The sequence below is a fragment of the Ptiloglossa arizonensis genome, chromosome 7, assembly GCF_051014685.1.
Source record: "Ptiloglossa arizonensis isolate GNS036 chromosome 7, iyPtiAriz1_principal, whole genome shotgun sequence".
Classification (NCBI taxonomy): domain Eukaryota; kingdom Metazoa; phylum Arthropoda; class Insecta; order Hymenoptera; family Colletidae; genus Ptiloglossa; species Ptiloglossa arizonensis.
The window spans coordinates 16,918,776-16,943,069 of record NC_135054.1 but is presented as its reverse complement, the minus strand read 5'-3'; the positions used below and the strand labels follow the sequence as shown (position 1 = coordinate 16,943,069).

The following is a 24,294-nucleotide window of genomic DNA, read 5'->3' as shown; positions in this document are numbered from 1 at the left end:
GTACTACGCGTTCTAAAACTTTGAATTAAATTTCTGGAATGTTGCATTCTCAGCCATTCATTTTAAAGTTCATGAAGGACGGTTGGTCAACACATCGTTGTACGAGGAAACTTTTGTTTGCCGAATCGCGTACGAATTCTGTTTTGTTTTATTCGGTGAGCGATAGTTCAATAAGAACAAAGTATTGTGATGTATAGTTTGTAGAAAACAACAAACTTGTACATAATACACGTTGGAATCGCGGTGTAACGTGGAAAGGGTATAGAAACAATTCGAAGCTACAAAATTATTTTCTTACGTAGAAGGCTTCTTATAAAATTCTCACGTAAATCGTTATCGTTCAATTTCGACAAAATTGTTTCTTAAACTTCGATATATATTTGTGTACAAGCGAGCATTGTATACTCGTATACATAGTTTTCTCGGTTAAATGATAGGAGGCAAGTGTTGTGCAATCCTTTAGTATCTTCTCATCAGAAGTAATCGGTCATTCCTCTTCTCCAATGGAACTTTGTTGATATCTTTTCTCCGAACAAAGGATATACTTATTAAACTGTGTCTATATACTCTGCGACTACTTTACCATCTTACGAACAGGTTTCGTGCTAACGAGATTTACCATATGAACGAAGGTCTGGTCCCACCCTGACGCGAGATTAGAGCGTGTGAGTAGATTCTTGGCGACACCTTTGTGACTTTCAGATGATGCTATTTGAACCGTGATCTTCAAGAAAGATATTTCAATGTGTCGCTGTCAGCTTTATCGGAGGGTTATACGATACATTGACACGCCTAGTTTTGTCGAGGCACCGATGTTCACGTTACGGACCATTGTCAAACATAAATCTCTTAATTGTTCGGTTCACCAATGCAATCGAAGTAGAACATTTAACGAGTTCCAGTCTGACCAACTAGTAGGTCATGCCAACGTGAACGTGTTAACCCCTTGCCTTTAATTCGAGGCTGTGTGTGCTATAGCCCACACTGAATTTCTCACTGAATTTCTCACTCGACGGAACAAGCCTCCAATATGTCTTCGCCGATCAGCTAGAAACCAACGAAACCGCGAGAAGAAAGTTTCACAAATTAATTCTGCTATCGCTATTCAGTTGGAAAATCACCGGCTACGGACTACGCTATAAATTTGTAGTCACTTTATTTAACGAAGTTCGAACTGTGCGGCAAACAAAGTGTATTAAGGCAAATTGATTATTTTGTGCAACGTGATAGTGATCTATGGTTACTTAACTGGTTCGTACTTCGTTTATACGGATATAAAATAGAAAATGATCACGCAGTTTGTATAATATATTACACGCGTGTTAAGACAAGTCAAATATTGAAAAAAAATAAATAAATAGAGAATGCAATTGGTTTTACTATCAATGTGACTCGTTTTTTAATCGTATCTCGACTAACAGCACGGTTCACGAGTCTGACTCGATATCATAAGGCAAGGGGTTAAGTAGAATAAGATGCCATATTTGGAGGCGCACACTCCGCATGCGTAAACTATACCAACAACTTCACGTTATTCGAACAAACTTTTATCCGTTTAAACTTATCCGAAAAACTTTCAGGCGAAGGAATCTTGATCCGAATGAACTTTTATCTAGATACAATTTTTCAAACTTTTATCGAGATAAAAGTTTCCGAAGCTTCGTCCGCATGAAAATTTATTCGTTGTTCGTTATTTAGATAAAAATATGTCCAACGCTGGTAGCAACGATATCACGATATCGCGAAAGTACGGTGACTTCGCGCGACAAAAATGATCGATATTAAACCTATTGAAGAAATATATTTTTTGCAACAATGTTCAACAATTACGAATACGACGAATAAGAGTAAACGAATTCCGTATTCTACGAATACGAAGGGCAGATTCGTTATTCGTTTATAGTTAAAATGAGAATTACAGAGTGAAACTTGAATACGAAAGAAAACTAAATAAATACCAAAATAAGTACCGTGTACAATGTTAACGATAATGTGCCCGGTATAATGATAATGTTTCGTTTAAATAAACGATCAAGGATTAAACGGTTATGCACAAGTACTTGTTACATTTCACCATGTGAATTACGAGATTGCTCGATAAGATAGTAGAGTCGTGTTATTTAATGCAGTCAAACCACATCGACCACTTGGTACACTTAATGAAAAGATGTTGCATGTTACAGAAGAAGTAAATAGAAGTTACAAGCCGCACGAGATAGTGGTAAACATAATGTTGGCTTGTCAGAGCCAGGTACAAGCGTAGAGACAGAAACTGAGTCGAGAGACAGAGACACTGTCAGTGCAATGTGAGTGTCAAAGCAAGTTAGAAGGGGACATTCTTCACTGCCATGATCAGGTTATTCGTTTCAAGACTTCTACTTAACGTCAACGCTTATTACCGCAATGCCATTTATAGGCTAACTCTGACGGGTTCTAATTCATTAAAATGAAAAGGGTGTGAATAATTAGTTGAGACTCCTGATAGTATAATAACAGCGACATTGACGTTATAACTACTTGGAGAAAGATACATATTGATTGTAAGGTCGATAAACAGCAATTATTTTTCGACCGTTTAAGGCAAATACGAACAAGTTCATTGTAACGACAATCAATTATTCACGAGGGCAACGTACGGGTTAAGATGGACCAAACGCGTGGAAAGTGTAGATTTATACCACTGTTCGATTGTACGTTGAAAATAGCAACAATTAGTTGCGCGATTTAGAAATAGAAATGTAATCGTGCGAGTTGATGTCGAAACTGCAGTTTGTCAGTGGTACGTGTTAAATGCAATTGAGTGGCTCGTTTCGAATAACAAGTGTCTTGTATGTCTGTGAATAACAATTATTTAGATCGATGTTAAAATTGCAATTGGTTTGTTGGAGGTAAAATTGTAACGTTTAGATGCTTTGATCGCTGCAATTTAATTAATTAGAAATATACGGTATAATTGATAGAGTGAAACGTCCTTATCTGAAGGGTCTCTCCAAGGAGCTACTCTGTAAAATTTTGTACGAATTACTCTTATGAAGTAGAATAGCAGGTTTATTCGACAAATATCGAAACATTTGACACATTTTTCAAATCCTACACCGATCTCTGAACGAACAAACGAATTTTTCCAACGGTCATTTCTAATGGTAATCATCCTAAATGGTACTTATTGTCACCTCTGGACAAAGAGTTTTCCAGGTTAATCGTATGGGCGATATCGTAGGTCAGTAAACGAGAAAAGATAACCACCCTTAAAGAAATATATCTTAATCAATTAAATAGCAGAAAATTGATCAAAATCGGTTTCGAGCGACTCGCGATAGTTTCTTGTTGGTCGCGGTTGATTTCTCTCGAATAATCTGTCGTTCGCAGAATATAACGTTCAGTTCACGAGTACAATGAACGAATGGCGAGATTCGTGTTCGTTAAGCGAACAGAACGGAAGAGCGCGTTGCAAGGACGGGACTTATCGTTTGGTTCACTTAGATACGCACGTGACTATGTTAGCTCGATGAGATACCGGTCTATGTGCGGAATTCGAGAGAGATTTGTTAAAAGGTGGTACGGTGAGACCACGCTGCGAACGAAAGCTTTGATAGTACACAGCTAACCGGCACGAAAAATCAATATTCATGAATACCACGCCCGTGTACTCGGCTATGCATTTAATCTGGAGAAATTTCGTACTTCCTGGATCGAAGATGTTGATGTTTGTTCCTCCGATGTGTACGAACCGCGCGTGTAAAAGTGTAATAGTCGATGTATATACCTATACGCAAGTTTCCACGGCGGTGTTGCGTACGCGCAAGAAACTAAATGGATTAGTATGCGGCTCTGGTTCTGTTCCATTAGGTAAATAGGAAGGTGTTCCCAGGAATATAATCGCAATTCGACGTTAGAAGATAGCGAATTACGTGGAATAGTTTGGCTGGAGTGGATTGTTTAGCTCCTCGAATTCGTATTAAATTTAAGCCGGGAATACAGTAGAATGTTGGCTAACTTTGCTCAGATTTTGTGTTCTCAAATAGCAACATCGATACCGCGCTGGTTCATTCATTTGGGTCATTTGAAACATTTGCCGCTCGACAGCGCTGGCATTAAAAGATTTTATGATTTTGTATACGAACGAGACATTTCGATCATGGATATATAATACGTTAACGTGTAGCGATGAATATAAAAAATCTCTTTCTCTTTCTCACTTAACAACAATGTTTAACACAAGGTTAAGGACGATGAATTTACGATTTTACGAAGCGAAGTTTGAATTTACGAAATATAAATTTATATTTGAATACAAATTTCGAATAAAAGATAAACAGTTGTTTATCCGTTACGTTTTAAAGATAACGTATTTTTGATCGTGTACTCGATTCATATTTATACAGTGACAACTTTTGATTTCTGTACTTTGTACGCGTAAATGAATGCACAAAAAATGAATGTCGTGGTGAAACAAAAATTAATACAATTGATAGTTTACAGATGGAATTTCTATACTGGCACGAATATCCTCGTATGTTGCATCAACAATTGGAAGGGATGGTCACTTAGCAACGAGTCGAGTTCGAGGAGGAAGTAATTGATAGCGGTGACTATAGGTTATGGAGATACAATGTGTAAGTGGGTTCCTTATTGGATTAGTTACCTCGATAATTGCACAAACCTCTATACTTGCAGGAATTTAGCCTCGTTTTCCTGTAATTATCAAGGTTTCAGCATATTATAACGAGGCTGCAATAACACCGTATTAATCACACATTGTTGATTATTTAGTACGCGGATACTAAAATTCAACTTCCTTACCACTACTATCACGAATTTTATTAAAATTCGTGAATAATAAATGTCAGTTATTTTTTGTTCCTGCCTTCTGTCCATTTGTAAACCTTATACCTGATGAAACAAGAAGTCTGACCACCTTCGCCTCAGATGTACTAAACATTCATTTGAAATCAGGACGCACTAAAAAATTAAATGCAATCAATTCCTTTTCGCGCGAAGCATTAAAAAAATTAGAGTGATTAATTACAAGCGCAAAGAATCTTGATGATGTTGTTGCGTGGATATCGTATGTCACAAACTTTATAGGCGTATTCTACGTATCAAAATTTAATTATTTAAATTCTAACAGACATTGCAAACTCTATTCTTATTTTCGAGCTACTTTTAACGCAAGTGTTACTTCGTATTTTGAACCGGTGTCCGAGCTAGTGGATAAACCGTCTCGCAAACTAGTATCACAAATGTGCAAATTTGTTTGTTACATGATTTTTGTGCAAGAGCTCTGACAATATTGACGACGACACGTAACTTTACGCGTATTCTAATTTACACGTCGAATTCATTTTCCGATTCGTGCGAATAAAGTAAGAGGGGATCCGTTGAACGATATTGATTAGACCAAAGTCCTGAACTTTGAAATATCAAATGCACGTGTAAATTTTGTGATATGCTGTCAACGTCGACATGTATACGCGTGTAATTGTTGTGATGAACTCCTATATACGTGTAGGCAAATACAAACATTTCTATGGACATAACGCGCATTGGATAGCAGCAAGGATACAATATTGGCAGTGTAAGTAATGATAGCGATAGTTATGGCAGGCGTTAATTGGGTTAAATGTTGACTTGTTCGCAATGATAGTGATGTCGATAGTGGTACTGTTCGTAGTAGGCGTGACGACTGTTGCGATGGTGATGGTCAGGGTGAAGATTCGTCCACTGAAAATTGGTTATTCCTACTCGTGTTCACCGACACAGTCGACAGTCTCGAACTCGCACACTACATCGTCCAGAATTAAATCAATCACGCCCTGACGTGTACCCACGAAAACGTAGGCGCCACGCTGGCACCTTCTCGAAAGGGAAAAGGAGAGATAGGTCGAGCTGAAGGAACAAAAACAGCGTATGGCTCCGGACGCGTCACTTCTCCCAATACTAATGTAATTTGAACACGGATTAACAACCTTGTAATAGGTTTTCATGGATGTACGACAAGAACAACGATTCAACGCGGAGTGAATTCGAATAGCGATACCAGGAGTTGAATAGAAACGTGCAAGGTGTCTCCATTGGAGTAACAGTGGGGCACACGAGTCATTCTTGAAACATTTAAGGGGGACAATTTCAAAGTAGTTTAATAATAGCTTGAAACGATCGTATCTGAAGTAAAGCATTCGTTTCAGTTTACTCTTAGAAACCATTTTGCGAGAGACTTTATTCAACAATTTTCTTGGAAAATATGGGAAAGATTTCAATATGGAATGCTTGATCGAAGTTTACTCGGATTCACCCCGCAGATAAGAAATAATAGATAATAAGGCACGATCTTGACAATAGTATCCAGTATTTCACTATAAGTGTCGTAGTGTGTTTACACGTGATGTGCATTACACGTGACAAGGAGAAAAAGATATTTAAAACCGGAAAGGAACCGACTGTCGGCGAGACTAAACACTATATTCACTTTGGATGAATACATACATGTGATGATTTTCAGAGGCAGGTTTCTCGTGCAAACTTACCTGGACGTCGCTACTCGCGTAATCGCCGCTTTCTCGAGAGGCTCTTGAATGCGTCAGTGGTATTATAGTCGGTGGATTATTGTGACCTTGTGGTACAATAAGCCCTCGCATCATCGACGTTGCTCCCTTCCTGGAACGATCTCGAGGTAAACTAATGTCTCCAGCAGTCCGAAGCGAGATGATTCCCTCGCTTCTGTTCTCTGGCCTTAAATTTAGCGTGAAGCACACTCTGAAATAAATTAGCGGGCATTTTATTTACCACAATCGAACCATTATTCCGTATTAAACGTACTTTCCAATTTTTATAAAACACGGTCTAGCTACGAAAGATAAAATAAAAAATTCCTCCTCTTCGTAAATATCTCTTTGTGCAATGTTTGAACACTTTTTTAAATTATCTTCTAAAATTACAGTGTAAAATATTAGACTGTCGTTATATTTTATAGATATCGCTGATCTTACGATTGTGATGCATTATTTCGTACGATGTTCGAATCGAATAAATCAATTGTTGCTTTGCAAAATCAAATCGGTGATATTACGATGTGAATCATAATTGAAACTGTAATATCGTGCCGCTTCGTTATTGAAATATAACAATGACACGATTCTTAAATTGCATATATCCGTAGTGTGATTGGATCATTTTGCTCGTTTCACCTTCCATTTTGAATAGTTGCAGTTGGTACTGCACCACCACTTGCTCCCATAAGGAAATCTTCAGGATCGGATTCATAAGGAGGCTCGTCGTACCAGTGTTGACCTCCAGGGCCTGGACCTAATCCACCTCCACAACGTGCATCTTCGTCGTACATGTAAGTGTCATCTGTGAATTAAAAATACGACTCCTATTAATGCAACGTAAATTGTAAAATCTGTGAAAATAGTAATTTGGCAACTTCGTGCATTAGTAACGACCTCAATGATTTCAATGACCTTAAAGTTTCTTGGAAAGGGAAGATCACTGAGTAACTTTTGCCTTCGAGCAGTCGTTAAAATGAATTTCAGCAAAATGGTGAATACGATTTAAATAAACAGAAATAATTGTAAAAGCTTGAGTTGATAAATACACATTGTAGATTATCGAGGTGTAGGTGTTAATGAAGATTTCCCTGCGTGCTTAATCTATGCAAGAATGTACCGTACGGCAGATGCAAAAAATGTAAGTATTACCAAAACGGGGACAATTATGTAATTAAATTCCTTCCATCTCTGCTCGAGCATATTAGCATTTTTTTCTCGAAAAAATTGCGTCACATTTTCTCCCACAGTGGGTGCAATATGGAGGTAATGCGAGGGGTAGTCTGAGACACGAGAAGATCTCGAGCTCTGTTGGTGGAAGGAGTAGCGAGTGAGCAAAATCACTTGTCTGAGGAATACGCACGTGCGTATTCGTGGACGCGAGAAAAACGAGGAGATCAAAAAAAAAAAAAAGAAAAAAGAAAAAAGAGGGCGCGAAGGAAGTAGTCGACGGCTGTTGACGATAACGGGATTAGTCAGTATACAGTAGATGCTTCGTAACGTGGTTCCTGCCTCCCTCGACGATGCGATAGCAAATAAAACCGCCGAGTCAGTGATAAATCGACAATACGAAATTCAAAGGGTGCCCAGAAGATTATTCTTGACACTATTCGTTTCCCTTTATGACGACTGATATATTTTCACGCCTAGTAGGGGGTTTGAATCTCCTCCCGAGATTTAAAAAAAAGTGTTCAGCAAATTTTCACGCGTATATGCTAGTAAAGCTTTTTATGCGCGGCAATGAAAGGAATAAAATTTAATAAAGTTAATAAAAACTTATCAGGAACAATTCTGTGATATCTCGCGGAAAAATGAGTTGAAAATATAGAATGCAATCGTTTCGTCCGAATTTGAATATTTGTTGGTTGCGCGTAGCGATTGAGCAGTACGTGGTTACCGTGTCTGACCATTGCTCATTATTTCTACTTGCATTGGCATTTGAAAACATTAATGCCGGTATGGTATTATCGTATTTGTTTTAACCGGTTATAACTGGTTAGAAGATAGTAACATCGACGAGAAACAGATAATACTGTATTATCATTAATATTTACAAAATTAACGCAAGTAGAAGTAACGAGCACGGAATATTTTAGCCAACTTGTACTCCATTCCACGCGCGGTCAATGAATTTATAAATTCAATTTTCTCGTGAACGAAATAGTATGAAAAAATTTAATTCTACCTTTTTCATTTACATTCGCGTAAGTAATTACTTATTTTTCGGTGTTATCACGATTTTCAATGCATAAAGGTTTTATTTAAAATACCTTTGAGCGGTAGTATATTTCTTTGTGCATTTCATCGACGTTACTTTCGTGAAAAGGATTGTTTAATTCTGCTATTCAATAATTCAGTCTTCATTAATTCACTTTGGTTCACATCAGAACCGAGTGACAAAGCGATTTTATTCCCAGACCGTAGTTCTGTAACGTTTAAACCCTTTTTCTGGCCTGTTCGAGATACTATATCTCGGGCAGGATAGTCGTTGAAAATTGAGGAGTGATTAAGTTAACTTAACACAAGGTCTACACTTCCAATTCGAAAGAATTATGTTCGAGTTTTTTCACGATTTATTAATCTTATATTTTTATCACTGAACGGCATACTGAGCTTCTATTTGCATCTTTTTTAAATTTGCGTATCAAATTTCTTTTTCTGCATTTTTTCCGTATATCTGTTATTTACGAAAGGAAACGTCAGATGCTAATAATTGGAACACAAAAAATTGTATTTTTTATATTTAAATTTTACCGTAATAATTTATCAATCAAATACAAATTTCAAAGTTTCAACTATTGGTTTTACGTATATATAGATGCATGTAATTTTTATTTCAATTTGTAGATAGTTAAAACATAAATATTCACAGCATATCATGTGTATTATATTTACTACTCTGAATATTTATGATATATTTTTCAGTGATCTACGATAAACACATTAACAGACACTATTTTCAAGAACGTTCATTTTCACCTAAATCGACATATTTTTCATTAAACGAAGAATAGGAAGTGTTGCGATAACTTGAAAAATCATAACACGAAACTTTAAAACACATCGACGAACATTCTCCGTAAAGACGATCACATTTCCTCTCGACGATTCAGTGTAATGCCATCCAAAAGCGAAACTTTTCCATGGAAACTTTTCCCTGTTAAGAAATTCTTGTCCACAAGGCAATTTTATTCCGGAGTGGCAAGGTTTCCTGGAAAAAGCTACGGAGAGAGGCGTCGGGGAACTAAACTCGAAATAAATCTGTCTAGGGCGTGGTAAAACGTACTGTTATGCATTCCTGCGGATTATCGCAGGGATTTCCGTTACATTAGAGGGAGGTACCTATCTAACTGACAAGGAACATGCCCGATGTGTCTCCCACCCTTCCGATTTTGGTAAAACATTGCAGGTGTGTACAGCGGCGAAAAATAAGGGATACGTATTTTTTTCTCCAGCTGCGGTAACTCAGGCTTAAGGGGTGAAACTACCTTCCAAAGTTTCAGCTTTCTAATGCTATTTTCAACAGTACTCGATGCACAAGGAAACATTTAAACAAATTCTGTGTGGTTTTGCACGGGCTACTCATAAAAACTAAAAATGAATAGAAGAAGGTAAAAGGATCAATTTGAACTTTAAACACTGTCGTACGATTATTGTCCAAAGTAGATATTTACAATTACAAATTTTATTTTTCTAAAAAACAAAGTAACAGTAACAGTATATTGTTTCTTCGTAAACGTTGAGAATAAAGATAGTAAAAGTAATTTTTTGATCATTTAATTTATCTTTTACCGATGTCTGTATCACCGAATTATTTTTCGTCAAAAACAATAAAGTGAAAACTTTGAAAAAAAAAAAAAAAACATCATGAAAAAAAGTTTCCTAGTTCCAATCTCTTTCAAAATAGGCAATTAGAGAGGAGAAACTTTAGGGTAGTCACATCCTTTAAAAGTAAGACGTACCTAGTCAATTTTTCAAACCGCAATATAACCTTTTGGTGATTCTTAATTAACTCGAACGTGTCTCAAAGTTAAGCGAGCGTGTCTTCGCTAAACCTGTACAGCACTTGCGCGTCGATTCTCAGGTCGGTTGGCGCGTGTAGGTTTCGTTCAATGTAAACATACTTATGTATCGTGACAGAAGTATGCACACAAAGATAGGACCAAGGACATGACACGGCGGCTCGTAGGAAGCGCTATAGGTTTATACAGACAGGGCGACAACGAGCTTAGAGGTTACTCCTCGATGTACTCACCTCCTGGGAGCTGACCCCGTCCATCCCGTCCAAGCTGCATTAAGCCTTGCCGGATGTCCCTCAGTATCTGAAAGAGAACAATAATGGGGGCATAGATGAACATTCATTTGACAAGGTGATTGCAGAATATATTAATTCACAACGACGAGTCTCCCACTATTATTATCGTGGCTTTCATAAACTTCGTGAAGCAACATAAGGAAGTAGAATAAAAATATTACGGTGTTAATCTCAAAATTCGGAGAATTTTAAAGCATTTTAAAATCGGTTCTTTGGAAACACAGATAAGAAAATAATTATCGTTAGATTCTAATATATATATTAATGATACGGAGCTCCTATTCGTCGACAAGGCATATAACAATATAAATAGGAATCTTAGCAGTTAGCGACGTGGTATGTTCCTCTTTTTTTAACAAAAGTTTAATAACAAATTTTGGGAGCTATTCCAATGACACCAGCTCTCGTTTTAGATTGTTCGTGAATTCAATGGTAAAGCTGATCTGGCAAACTCTGCTTTAGACACGATTAGGTGTTTCAATTGATTCCTGTATGGTAGAGACATTTGCTTAATGGATCTGTGGTAGCAGGTTTAAGCAAATAGCCTTCTAGCGGTATCCTAGAGGATTTAGTTCAATGCTAAAATTTCGTAATACAGGAAAATAAATTAAGATATTTAACCGTCATGCGTTAAACATTGAGTTCAATTGCTTCCACGAAATACTCCATAATAAATGAACGAGGTAGAAATATTTAGTTTCTGTGTATCGCTTGCTTATGGTTTGTCACTAATAGGAAGTAACGTCTCTGAAACATTAATCAAGTACAGACTTTATTCACGAATAAAGAATTGATACAAGTCAATAGCTACGTAGCAAAGACATCTCTGTTAAGTTTAGAATCACATCATCACCTTTTGATACATCCCGGTGTATATATTACCTGCTCGATGACGGATGGTAACGTCCCCCAGAAATTGTTCTAAAATGTTAACCGATCGCGTTACCTGTACTCTTCAATTTTCAACAATCGAACAAAGACACTCTCTGTTACATCTTCCTGTCTACGATAAGTTTCCCTTCACCGAAAACTAATTATTCCATCCTCGGCCCGGGTCTCGATAATACTTACTTTATCCACGTCTCCAGACACTAATTTCGAATGAAAATTATATTGACAGGAAACAAAGGAACCGTAGCTTTATTTCCCATTTATTTCAATGTTCTGGAAGGTAAGGACGATCCTGTGGGTAGACGGTAAAGTGGTAGCCCGCGGGATGATCCTGCAGTTTCTTGCGCAAAAGAGAAGTCAACCGGCTAGTGGCGAGAATAGGAGGCGGTAGAATAGAGAGGAAAGTAAGGTGGCTACCTCCAGGGAGTAGTAAACCCGCGGAGGAGGAAGTGACACTAAAACTTTTACACGGATACCGACCTTTATTTACATATTGCTCGCAGCCTCAAAGGAAACTCTCCGCTTTATTTCTTTCGGCCTTTTTCTGCCTCGCTGACTAGCCTGTGGCCAGAATAGACAGTCCCGACCAATTTTTTTGAGACCCCTTCCGCTCCTTTAAATTTTTTGAAAGGACCGACCAACTTTCCTCGCATTGCACGCCCCGGATCGGTACTCCCGTATAACCAAAACTCGAAACTCATTCGTAATTACCGCAGACAACGGCTGTCCTTCGTTCATTCTTCGCCACGAAGGTTCTGTTTCGTGTTCTATGAACACCGAGGATACATTAACCATAGTGGATGGGAAAAATAGAGCAAACGCGGTGATCTCTCCTTCCGAGGGAGACGATCAGAACTGTCAATTTACTTGAAAGCGGTGTGCGTAGCGAATTTTCGTCTCGAATTAAAGCCAATAAGGTTGATGAGTCGAGGGGTTGTAAATTGGTACGTTGGTGTTGATGTTACGGAGGCGAATAGTCTGTAACTATTATATTTAGTCGGCGAAAGGTTTGCAGCTGCGTCAGGGACCGAACGGAATTGTAATATAAATAATTTTAAACGTGGTTACCCGGTGGTGGCTAGTGACTCAGTGTCATGGGATTGGGGGTTCGGAATAGGCTTGAATGTGTTGTTACTGGCATTGTTTCGAAGGATCAGGATAGGATTCTAAGACAATAATGAAGAACAACGGCACGTTTACTCAAGAATCGTCCAAGGACGAACTAATATCGAGCGAAGTGAATCGAGTTTCTTTATAACATTGAACGCAATTTTTTCAAATTCACGTAACTTTTCTATTTACGAAAATTTTACAATAATTTCACGAAGTTCGGTGGAAAATACACACGTTCGTACGAAAAGCTAAGTCTCGTTGTTCAAATGATGCTATTTTATGTTTCTTAAGTTATTTGTAAATAAAACGAAATGTATTGATACGTATGTACGTATTTACGAGACTTCTCAAAATTTTAATACGGTGAACATCGATAGGTGGAACCGATGTAAACAACAGCTCCTTGGGGCTTCGCATAAATTGTTAGAAGTGTACGGGACTCCGGAGACCATAAAGTATGAGAACCGCTGCACTGGAACAATGCACGATCATACGTGAAAAACAGTTACTTCAAGAACTGGAGGAATTTATGTGGCAAAGGATGATTTTTATTATTTTACCCGGTTTGGTTCCCGAATATTACACAAGCAGGGTTGAAAATGAGAACAACATTGTTAAGAAAGAATTGTAAAAAATAAAGTTGATAAATATCGTCCGGTCGAAAGGAAGACACTCTTACAAAAAAAAAAGAGGGGGAACCGTAGTAGGAAAAAAAGGACAAAAGTAAATAATTAATAACCACTTAATATCTAATTAAGTCTGTATTTAAAAACGCAATATCTTCGTTTTAAAGAGACACGGAATGACTTCATTTTTACCCCGAGTATGCGACTAATTAAATTTCAGCCGCAACGGACGAAATTCGAGCAGATTCTGTACATCTCGAGCACAAACCGCACGCACCGATGGCAAAACGATAGAAATCGGGAGAAACGAAACAGCCCGAGGGAGAACAAGAGGAGCGCAGAAACGCTTCTGGCTATACCGTGCGATTGCGCATAAGAAATTCAGAACGTAACGTCGTAGTACACATTGACGATTATGATGATATCGTTCCGATCCGACTGCTTAGCATAATAGGAGGTATCGAGACGTTGGAAGACAGTGACTCGACGAACAGAGAACGAGCGAGCGAGCGAGAAAAGTAGAGGAAGATGGAGCTAAGCAACTGTCGAAAAGCACCGAAGAAGAAAGAATAAGCGAGCGGGAGGGAGGGAGGGAGGAAGACAGCGAAGTGAGATAGCGCACACATGCAAATTTCATCCTGTGAGAATTTTGTCGAGTAGCGGATTGGAGGGTCGTGGAGCAAGGGGATCTTTGTATCGGATAAAACCTTTCGTTCACAGAGCCAATATTGGTCGAACGACGAGAAGGGGGTTGTCGATGATCCAGGGAATGCACAAGAGAATTGAAGGAGGGAAATAAACGAGCCGAGGCACAGATTGGTTTAATCGAAATAGGTTCTTACTTATCACGATGACCGGGCACGATAAATGAAAGTGTCACTGGTACGACACGTGCGAATTCTTAACCGTAGTGTACACCAAAGGGGACCAACTGCGTTGGTTACCGATACGCGGTGAAAAACTTTGTTGCAGAGTGAGATGTGTTTACAAATAATACTAATTTAAAACGAAACCGTCCTACGAGAAGAGCGGGATACACTAGAGGGAGCGAGATGAGGCAACAGTGCTGGGAGTGATACTCGTTCGGTTATCCGAGTTAAAAATCGAACAGTTATCCGAAGATTAGCGTATTAACAGGTACGATTCGTCGACTGTCGTATAATTCGTTATACTTTTTCACGGAGTCAGAGAAATTACATTTTAAGAGCATCGAAGAAAATACCAAGTATTTACGTTGCATAATTTTCGATTCTCTAAAAAGAAAATTTTATATACAAGCTTCACGGATATTTGTGTAGTCATTTCACGAGAAATGACCTCCTTGACAGTCACATATGATTTACTGGACATATAGTACAACAGGCACGTTATCAGATGAATTAAATATGCAATGTACATGTTCCACGTGTAACGTACGTACAATGTATATAGCGAGGGTAACGTATTTGCTCCTATATATTTATATGTGCGCGATTGCAGATACGTCAGTTTATCATTATTTATTATTCCATAAGTACACGTAAGAGTTCGTTGTAATTCGATTTCCAGCCACAATTTGACGGAGCTGGGTTTCTTATCGGTCGGGAACGTGATTTTTCCAATTGTAAGTTGTGACTAATGATTTTTATTATAAATTATGTATTCAAAAAACATTCTCACTGTGAGTGACATATGCTCGTAATATTTGACTCTCCGATGTTACAGATACAAACTGTATGTTTGTTTAAATACGTTGCTTTCGAAATGTCCTTATTGATAATAAACAATGATCGTACACTACGATAAGAATTTTTATATTCAAGAAAAGACGCGATAGTTACTACGACAGAAATTGGTAATTAAATCGGATTTTTCAGTGCATTGTATTCGCTAAATCTGTTTCTAAATATGTTCCATGCTCTTCTCTTTATCGTTCGTATAAATAAAATTTAATTAGTAAATTAGAATAAAGAAGGGTGAACTGTAATTTGAGTTGCACTTACCTCTTCGTGTTCTTTGTGAAATCTCTCCTTCTTCCTCAGTGCCTCTTGAACTTTCAGCTGTAAAATACGAAGAAATATAAGGATATGCTCAATTGTATCGATTAACGGATTAAAATTTAGATCAAATAATATTGCTCGAATTTTCAAGGAATTGAGCGCTAAACAAATATAAAAAAGATCAAGCATTCGATAGAAAAGGAACTACGTGAAGTAAAATAGTTTACTACTTTTTATTCTTTTATAGAAGTCAATGGAGCATTAACATTTTCAATTGTTGAAAAAATGTACATACAGTGAACGATATGATTCATTCATGAAAAACTCGCATTCGCAGCACTTAATAGTAAACTTACGTGGAATTGTATGTTTCTGTATAATGATGTAACTATTTCATAAATAAGTTAATGAAAAATCAAAGGAAAATTAAAGAGATTACTATGAGACGAAAGAATAATGAGAGCAAGAAATTGAAGAACAAAGAAGTTGGAGCAACAATATAAGGATTGGATTTCTGAACTATGTATTATACTGTAAATCTAAAGTTAATTGCATTTTTCAGTTTCGTTCATGTTGCATCCTTTAGAAAATGTTTTCTAATATTTATTTTCATTTAACATCGTAATCATACCCTGTGTATAGTTTCTTCGAAGCTGTTCGGTTGGCCACCATTCATTTGTAGGTATCTTAATCGGTCGTAATCCCTTGGATCTACCATGGAACGTAGAATCGTGTTTCCCATGTCTGGTCCTAAACCCAATCCACTCTGCAATACGCTATCTGGTGTATCCACCTACCAACAGACAGAAAAGCACAATATTACTTGTCTCTTTTACACTCATATGTACGGTTCAATTTTGTCCTCATTTTCTGCAAGAATCGATAATGTAATATACGTGTCGCATAAATTTCACAAAATAAGGTTTACTTCTCGATTAACCATGTGCATGGATAAGCAAAGTTTTTGTGGAATGGAATATATATCATCCATGTGTGTCTACAGTTTGAAAATTTGAGCTTCGAAACCCATAATAAGCGTGTGTTACATTTCAGCTCGCAGATTGGTACTCCAGCCCAGTCTAAATAGAGAATTCGAACCGTGAACGAATTCAAGTTCGAACACGGCTCAAATTGAGTACTCTCAATCTCCAGAACTTTATCCGCTCTTTACAGTAGCGTAGGGTGTTGTTGCTTTCTGAGACAGCTTAATCAGCTGCTCATTCCTTCACCAAGGTAGCTGAATCTGGCTCTCAGACAGCATAATTAACTCTTGAGGTAGCTTAATTAGCTCCTTAGGTAGCTTAATCAGCTCCTCGTTTCATCTCTGAGGCAGGTTAATCCCGCTTCTCCACGCGAGACAACTTTTAGCCAATCGATAGCAACATTGTGGAAGGGAAAAAAAAAGAAGAAATTCTCGACAAAACGAATTTATGAAATTCGCGAGTCGCGTTTGTTTCTCGATGTTCCTTGCAATCGTGTACAGAGCCCACCGTCGCAGTGTTTACCACGCGTGGAATCTATTTTATTCGGGTCTCTTTTTTTTACGAGGAGTCGCGTCGAAAATACTTGGAGCGATAACCTTGAATTTCCTTTTCCTTCGCTCTGTAATTATTCAACGGCGCACGATGTCGTCGACAGCAGGAGAAACGAGAACGATGTAGAAAACGAAGTTAGTTATGCCCCGGGCTTTACGGCTCATTTTGTGACGACGACACCTGCGCTAGTACCAGGAGACACGAACATACAGTCCACGCACACCGAATGGACATTTACCGTGGAAGTTGGAAAATATATACGTACACGGTATGCAGTATATTGTCTGTACTCTAACGCACAAATGTGCTGGAAGCGTCGGGGAACTCGGGCGAACGCTCGTGTTGTAGATACATTTGAATCTTGGCATCGCTGCTACCCATGTTCGAACGGGTGTTCCTATTCGTTTCGACAAAACATTTTCCGCGTGGTTATTCTATAATGTACCGTACCACGAGTGTAGTATGTAAGAATGACAGAATGGTAGCGCAAGGTGTGCGTTCTGTTTAAGTTCTATCGGGTTAAACTCGTCGATCGGATTATTCGGTAGATCTGCACTCTCCCTATATGTTTCTCCTAAACGAATTGCAATCCGTTAGTAGTATTACTCATTACTAGTTTTTCAATTGCCAGTTCCAATTTTCTGATTTTATTTTAAGACTTTTCTACACTTTTATTAAGACGGTTTTATAAACGACTTTATAAGTTTCTTATTGATTACATTTGGAAAGTTTGGCCCTTTTTTCAAGATCACAAAAGCTTCGAAAAATCTTGTAATCAACAGCACGTATTAGTAGTTACCTACTATTATTTAATGTACATTTAGAAAGCTTGACAGTGATAAGTTTAACAAGAGTGCAAAGACACTAGGAGATAGTTAAAGGGGTTTACAATCATTTACTGTAACAAATAAATTTTTTTGGTGCAAGTTTACTTACGCGATCAATTCCTGGTTACTGTCGTATCTATACTACGAAGTACCTCAAAGCACTCGATACAATTCTTAGCTATTATCTCTGTAAGTTCTCGCTACGCTATCGATTTCAAAACAAAGATTCTTTCTTCAACGAGTATCCTCACGTCTAAAACAAGGTTGCTACGTAGCCTTGTTACGGGTCCATTAGCAGATCCAGGTTAAAATGCACTCCTTTTCTTTGTTCCTTACTCTTCACTTTCCACTTCATCGTCTTGTAGCCGTTTAACTAGTATTTGTTTTATGGGCACGTGTTGTTGTAACAGAAATATTTTAAGTTCGATCGATGTAGCATTATTTCGAATAATAACCATAAGCAAGACCACATTGTATAAATATCCTTTCGGGTTAAGTGTAATTTGTTTAAATATACTGGAAGAAAAAAAAGTACCGATCGTTCGAGATGAAGACGACAACGTTAAGGATACGAGAAGGACTTCCTTTGAGAAAAGCCTTGAAAAATGCTGAACCAAAAGGTCGATAAAAGTTGTTCATTTTTAGCAGACGAGTACAATTAATTTTAGTTAGCTAAGCTATCAGCGTTTGGTTCGAGCCTACGGTAAAGCTCTTTTTGATTGATTTGACCTAACACCATAGACTTTCAACCAGCAGCTCCCAGGCTTACCCAGGTATTAGAACGCTCATCAGGATACCACCACTCGTTGCTTAAGCGCTTCCACGCGGTTCCGGTACACTTGGCATGTAAATTAGACTCCTGATCGTCGTAGAGTGGCCACCGCTGTTGTCTTAACGAATCCGCCATCTAACCACCGAGCTAAGTTTTTACAGGTTATATTTCCAAGGATTTTAACTGGTAAAATTTAACGAAATTTCTTGTGGAAATACTCGAAAAATTCTAATTCACAACCGACGTGTGTACAAAGCACGCCGAAGGATGTCTTGTCAGCGAATAACGCTTTCTTGAAAAATGTTTCACGGTATATTTTTCTTTCAGCACGTTCACGTTTTAAAAGTATTCAAATTATGTACGAAACGTTCGTTTTTATCGTCTCGACTAAAATGGTTGGACACTTTGTTCGTGATTAGCAAATTCTCGATGATTTTTCACGCATTCAGTGACACTTAACGGACGAAACATTTTCTCGAGGTACTTCTTGCGAGAAGTTTTTTTTTTAAATGTATCACTTCGTCGTGTATTCCTTATCTTCTATTGGCGTCTTTCTATGGTCCGTTGCATACTATATTTTATGTATCGGCTATTGTGGTTCATTTTTCTTCTGTGTCGGTACAGGTGTGAAATATTGGTGCCACACTTTTTAGAATTCAATCAAACGTCCCTAGTGTCGCCGAAATATTACTCTGTCCGATATAATCTTGGCCACATACAAGATACGTACACATAGGTGGCACGTTCAAACGATGGAGAATAGGTCAGGACGCATCATTCGATGCAAATGAACGTGGTTGCGAAAAGAGCTATGACTCTCGTCAAAATGTTTTATGCAGCGGGGAAGGTATATGTCATAGGTGTGTGATCGTATTTCATGCAAATTGAGCAACTCGCGTACTGGTAACTAGCTTACAACGTCAGCTTCAGCGCGTGAAGTCACGCGGCTTGATAAGGTTAGATATACAGGATAAGTGACGACGGAAGGTACAATCGGGTACAGGGTGATTCCTTGTCCGAAAATAAATGAAAAATGCCCGGTAACGTTTTCGTATACAAGTCTTTGTTTTCTAGAAAATCGACTCTGAAAATTCACTACGACTTGGTCAAAGGCAAGTTTCCATTGCACTTAAGCACGTCGGTGTTCGTAAACGTTTGTCGAAAAACGAAAGACGAATTCGAAAACTTCTGTAAACAATTTTTGCGCGAAGTGTAACTCGGAAGGAAATTGAAAAGAGAAATAGGAAAAGAATTTCCATTAGAAACTATTGTAAAATGTCATTTTGAAACTAGAAGTTTAGGATCAGTTTGTATATAATTGTTCGAACAATGTTCGAAAAATTTATTTCTCTCGAATATTCTTTCCACGTGGGCGCTTCGATTAAGATTTTGTGCACGTGCATTGTTGGCAGTTTGTGGAAATCGATTCTCGACCTAGCTACGTACATATGTACGCGTGATCGACGGGGAGCATTTAAATTGCACGTAATTCAGTAATAAATTAAGGCGGCCATATAATGTATGCGCAACAGTCCATTTTCGTTTCACGTTTTTATTGCGAAAGAACGATTTTCGTGTCACGCACAACTTGAAATTCTAGCTTCGCCACGGAACGAAACTCAAGACTTGCTAATTCGTTAATACAAATTTCTTGCTTTCCACCGTGTCGATACTTTTACCAAAATTCCTTTGGTAAGAAGGGAAATCTATTTTTACTTCCACGAATATTTAAATTCCGTTTATTTTCAATTATTGGTATTACGTGCAATAATTCTGAAAGTAGCAATACTAAACACTCCGTGAAATCTATATCCACGTAGTCGTCGATTTACCCTTATTTTTAGCCACCGTCGCGTGTAACATACCCATCCTAATCTACGTGTGACATCTCACCTGCAAACATTGCGTCACTCATTCCCGTAGACACTGTGTTATCCATGGCTCCCGAACCCTGCGCCACCCTAGTCTCCGTGTCCTCAACGAAACTTCCTAAACCTTGCCCTATCCTATCACCCCACCTACGTTCAAAATCCTTCAAACTCGCTGCATTTCCTCAGCAGCGGTGTATCAATCCATCCCTACATCGATAGTTGTTGCCGCTTCTCGTCTCGTCAACAATGAGACACCGCGTAACAATTTTTGTGCGAATCAGATTCGCAAAAAAAAAAGAAAGAAGGAAAACTAAAAAGTATGCCACGACGCGTGGAAGTGAACTGGGTGAACCATAAAAAATATGCTGGTAGTGTCCTCGATAGTGAAAATATAAATGGAAAGGCTGAAAAGGAAGAAACCCTTTAGACCTGGGTGTACGATATCAAGATACTATAGGAAGCGATAGTAGGTGTGCGTCACCTTTTTACAACTCAGCTTACATTCATCGCGTTTGCTAGTTGGCCCTTAGAGTACCAGTCGTAAAGAAACTGTTATAATAAATAGAAACGATTTCTATTAAAATCTTTCTCCCTGCCGATTTTGATCCAAAGGTTTTCCGCGTGCGCGACCGCTTCCAACAAACGGTGAATAGTTCTTCGGAGCAGGTTCAAGTCGGTTTGAGTTTAACGTACAGATTTGTATTCGATTAAACTAGGACGTTTCGAATATTTAACTGTTCGATTCTCGAGGCGAGAATCCTTACCCTTTGCACGTTCAGCGTCAAAAGTGCTACGTGATCGTCCAAGGTCTCGATTTTGCAGCGTATCGCTTTTCGGAAGAACTGAATCCGAACGAACACAAAACGGTCGCTACTGGTTCACCGTGGGTTTATATTAAAAAATTCAAATGAAAAGTGGCGGTGAACTACTCCGTATGGAAGTCTCGCTGGAAGAATTCCGAGAACGCTATCTGCCATATGTGTCCAACTTGCGTTCCGAAGTAGCGACTTGAACCAGCGTCCCCGCGCCAGAGAGGGGCTACGAAAGTGGCAAGGGAAATATCGAACGCAACACCCTGGTAGCAGAATATTGCGTTATCGGTGGTCCAAGGTGGACCAAGTACGAGAACAGGTACCCTCGATTTTCTTGTTTACGAAACAACGTTTTCGACTTGGTGTTAACGACGCGGGCGGTTCACGTTCCGCGTTAACTCGTATTCCTGAAACACGATAACCGGACGAATACGAGACTTTAGGGTTGAAAACTGTCTCCGGGCAATGCATTTCAATGTACTAACAACTTCTACACTTGCTTTTCTGTTTACTGTCTGCTGCACGTACCTAAGTGATTCCGGATTGGCGCGCTAATGACTGTTTCATATTCATTGGGCGCGCGGTACGGCCACCCCGCGTCGCTTTGGTTACACACATCTCACTTTATCGCTTCTGGTTCGCTTCCATAGCGGCATCTTTCACGGCGCCGATCTTACCACGCGGGGACGGTTAACCGTGTCTTTGATTGGCTGGCTCCTCGCATACGAAGCGTTGTTCGCGCGATAATTAATGTCTGCATCTCGGCACCCTGTTGCTTCGCAACTATGGGACCTTCTTGGCACAATTGAACTCTAACCCTTTGCGGTTCGAACGGTTTTCGACGTTTCGTCGAAGATCGATATCTCGCCACGAATTGACGCATCATCGATCGAGTCGCGCGGGAATAAATCAATCGTTACTCGTAGGAAACAGTAGTTACGGTGAACAATACGAGTGAAAAATAATTTGAAAAGTGGAAAACCCGTATGTATAAATGGAATTCTTAACGAAAAGCGAGACTCGAAGGATGGTTAGGTTTAGAAGTGCATACGCAACGGAATTGTATGCAAGTGAGTTGCATCTGTGCGATGTGTCGTAAATGTTTGATAAAATTACTGTTCTCCTTTTTCCTTTGATCAATAAATGTTTGATTCGATACCGTGATATAATTACAGTCGTAACTTTTATCGACACTTTCTCCTTAGTGGATAATTAATAGGGTAGAAGAGAAAATTCGATATTAAACATTTCTGACAGTGATATTTTAATATTTTAGTGTCTACCGACACATCGATAGAAATGTATTTATGTTTAGCGAAGTATCAGTTGTACGAAAAAGGGTTTAATAATTATTCGTAATTTCGAATTCCTCTTAACGTGACATTTTTTAAAACTTTTCCAACGGTTTCACGATTGGAACTACAACTAAACGATCTTTGTTCTTCACTTTTCGTGCATCGTCTCTCGTATCGCAAAGAATTTCGACGATACGACCGTTCGAGAATTCACGCGACACCCTGTATCGCGGGTGGAAAGAAAGATCGGTCGTTGGTTAAGGGAGATGTCGTACTGCGAAAAAAGTTAGCTTACGGATACTGGGGAGTTACGTCTGCCGTCTAGTCGCGTGCCTTACGACTACTAACGCGTCCTACCAGAGACGACAATTCCTTCCAGGTCTGGTTTCACTTTTTCCTGCAATACGAAAAGTGTATTTCGCGGTTTCGATGGATCCGTGGCTCGAGAATAGAGGTAACACTTTGCATCGAAGGTACGACCGATGCTAAGAGGATTCGCTGGTTTTCCATGATTCCCTCGGCGCGTGTTGCACAGGTTTGGGAGGGAGAGCGAAGAGAAAAAAAAAGAAGAAAAAGAAAAAGAAAAAAGAAATTTGAAGAGAGGAGGGAAAGTAAACGATAAGCAAAGAAACGTTCGCGACAAATCCGCGACAGTAAGAGAGGGGGGTGTTTCAGGTGCGATCGATGTAGTGTGTCACCCTCGTCGTTCCTTGAGCTCTTTTTCCCTTTCTCTACCTGCCCTCTCTCCTCTCCCGTTCTGCGTCGCTGTCGCCCCCTTCGAGCTAACATAATGTTCGTCGCTCTTTTTCCCCATTCAGCTTTCACCGGACGTGTTTCTGTCTTCGCTTCCCGCGTCCCGATGAGAGCCTCAATGTCACGGTGTTCCTGTAATCTTCTTGTCTAAGCAGCGGCGAGTAACGGCGAAACGGGGCATGGAGCCGAGCTCCTCGAGCGGCACATTTTAATTAGTAAATGTATCCAGTCAGATAAAACACCGATGAAGAATAGTTCGGAGCTGTGTCGCCCGCAGCCACCGGGCGCTGATGTTTTCGAGGCGTCGAGTTGTGCGCACAATTTCGCACGCACACGTCACGCGGTTCACGCGACGTCGTTTTCACGGCGAGATTTCTCTGAAGTGGGGTTGATCGATTGCGGACTGTCTAGACGGTTCGTTTGAACGCGTTCGTGCTCACTTTTAACGTGTCGCCGCCGAAATGTACCGATGGGAACAAATTAATTACCGCGACCGAAAATAAATTTTCGTAAGTCGGTCGATTCACACCGGCCCGACTGAACGGCTCTGCATGATACGATTTTTTCTTTTTTTTTTTTTTTTTTTTTTAAACGATTTTATTCGCCCATTACTCCAATCTATCGAGATACAATTATTATCGGTTTCTCGTGTAATGTAACGATATTCGACGAATGATACATTGATCAGAATTATTATTTTTTTCAAGGTGCTGAAAAGCGTAAAAGTTTGTCTCTTCGTTGATTTTATTTCAAATACTTTTGGAAAATTTTACCACAGACGGTGGTAAATGTAATTTATCGCAGATGGAAAATTTGTTTATTCTTTCGACGTAGAGTACGTTAAGATTTAGTCAAACGAATTGCAAAATTTAAATCGAACCGGATTAACAATGATAATGCACGTATTAGACGCTTACATGAGAAAAATTGTAGAAAATATTAATGCAATTAATATTT

At 38.9% G+C, this 24,294-nt stretch overlaps 1 protein-coding gene across 2 annotated transcripts in view; it reads right to left on the bottom strand.

Moving 5' to 3' along the window:
• LOC143148989 (uncharacterized) overlaps window positions 1-24,294 on the bottom strand; it is a 420,594-nt gene that overhangs the window by 10,160 nt on the left and 386,140 nt on the right. For both annotated transcript variants that reach the window (XM_076315881.1, XM_076315883.1), the window contains exons 6-10: window positions 16,104-16,265; window positions 15,476-15,532; window positions 10,804-10,870; window positions 7,188-7,353; window positions 6,528-6,756 (exon numbers count right to left, since the gene is read on the bottom strand). In XM_076315881.1, the coding sequence (XP_076171996.1) occupies window positions 6,528-6,756; window positions 7,188-7,353; window positions 10,804-10,870; window positions 15,476-15,532; window positions 16,104-16,265 (681 nt within the window). The remainder of the gene's footprint in view (window positions 1-6,527; window positions 6,757-7,187; window positions 7,354-10,803; window positions 10,871-15,475; window positions 15,533-16,103; window positions 16,266-24,294) is intronic.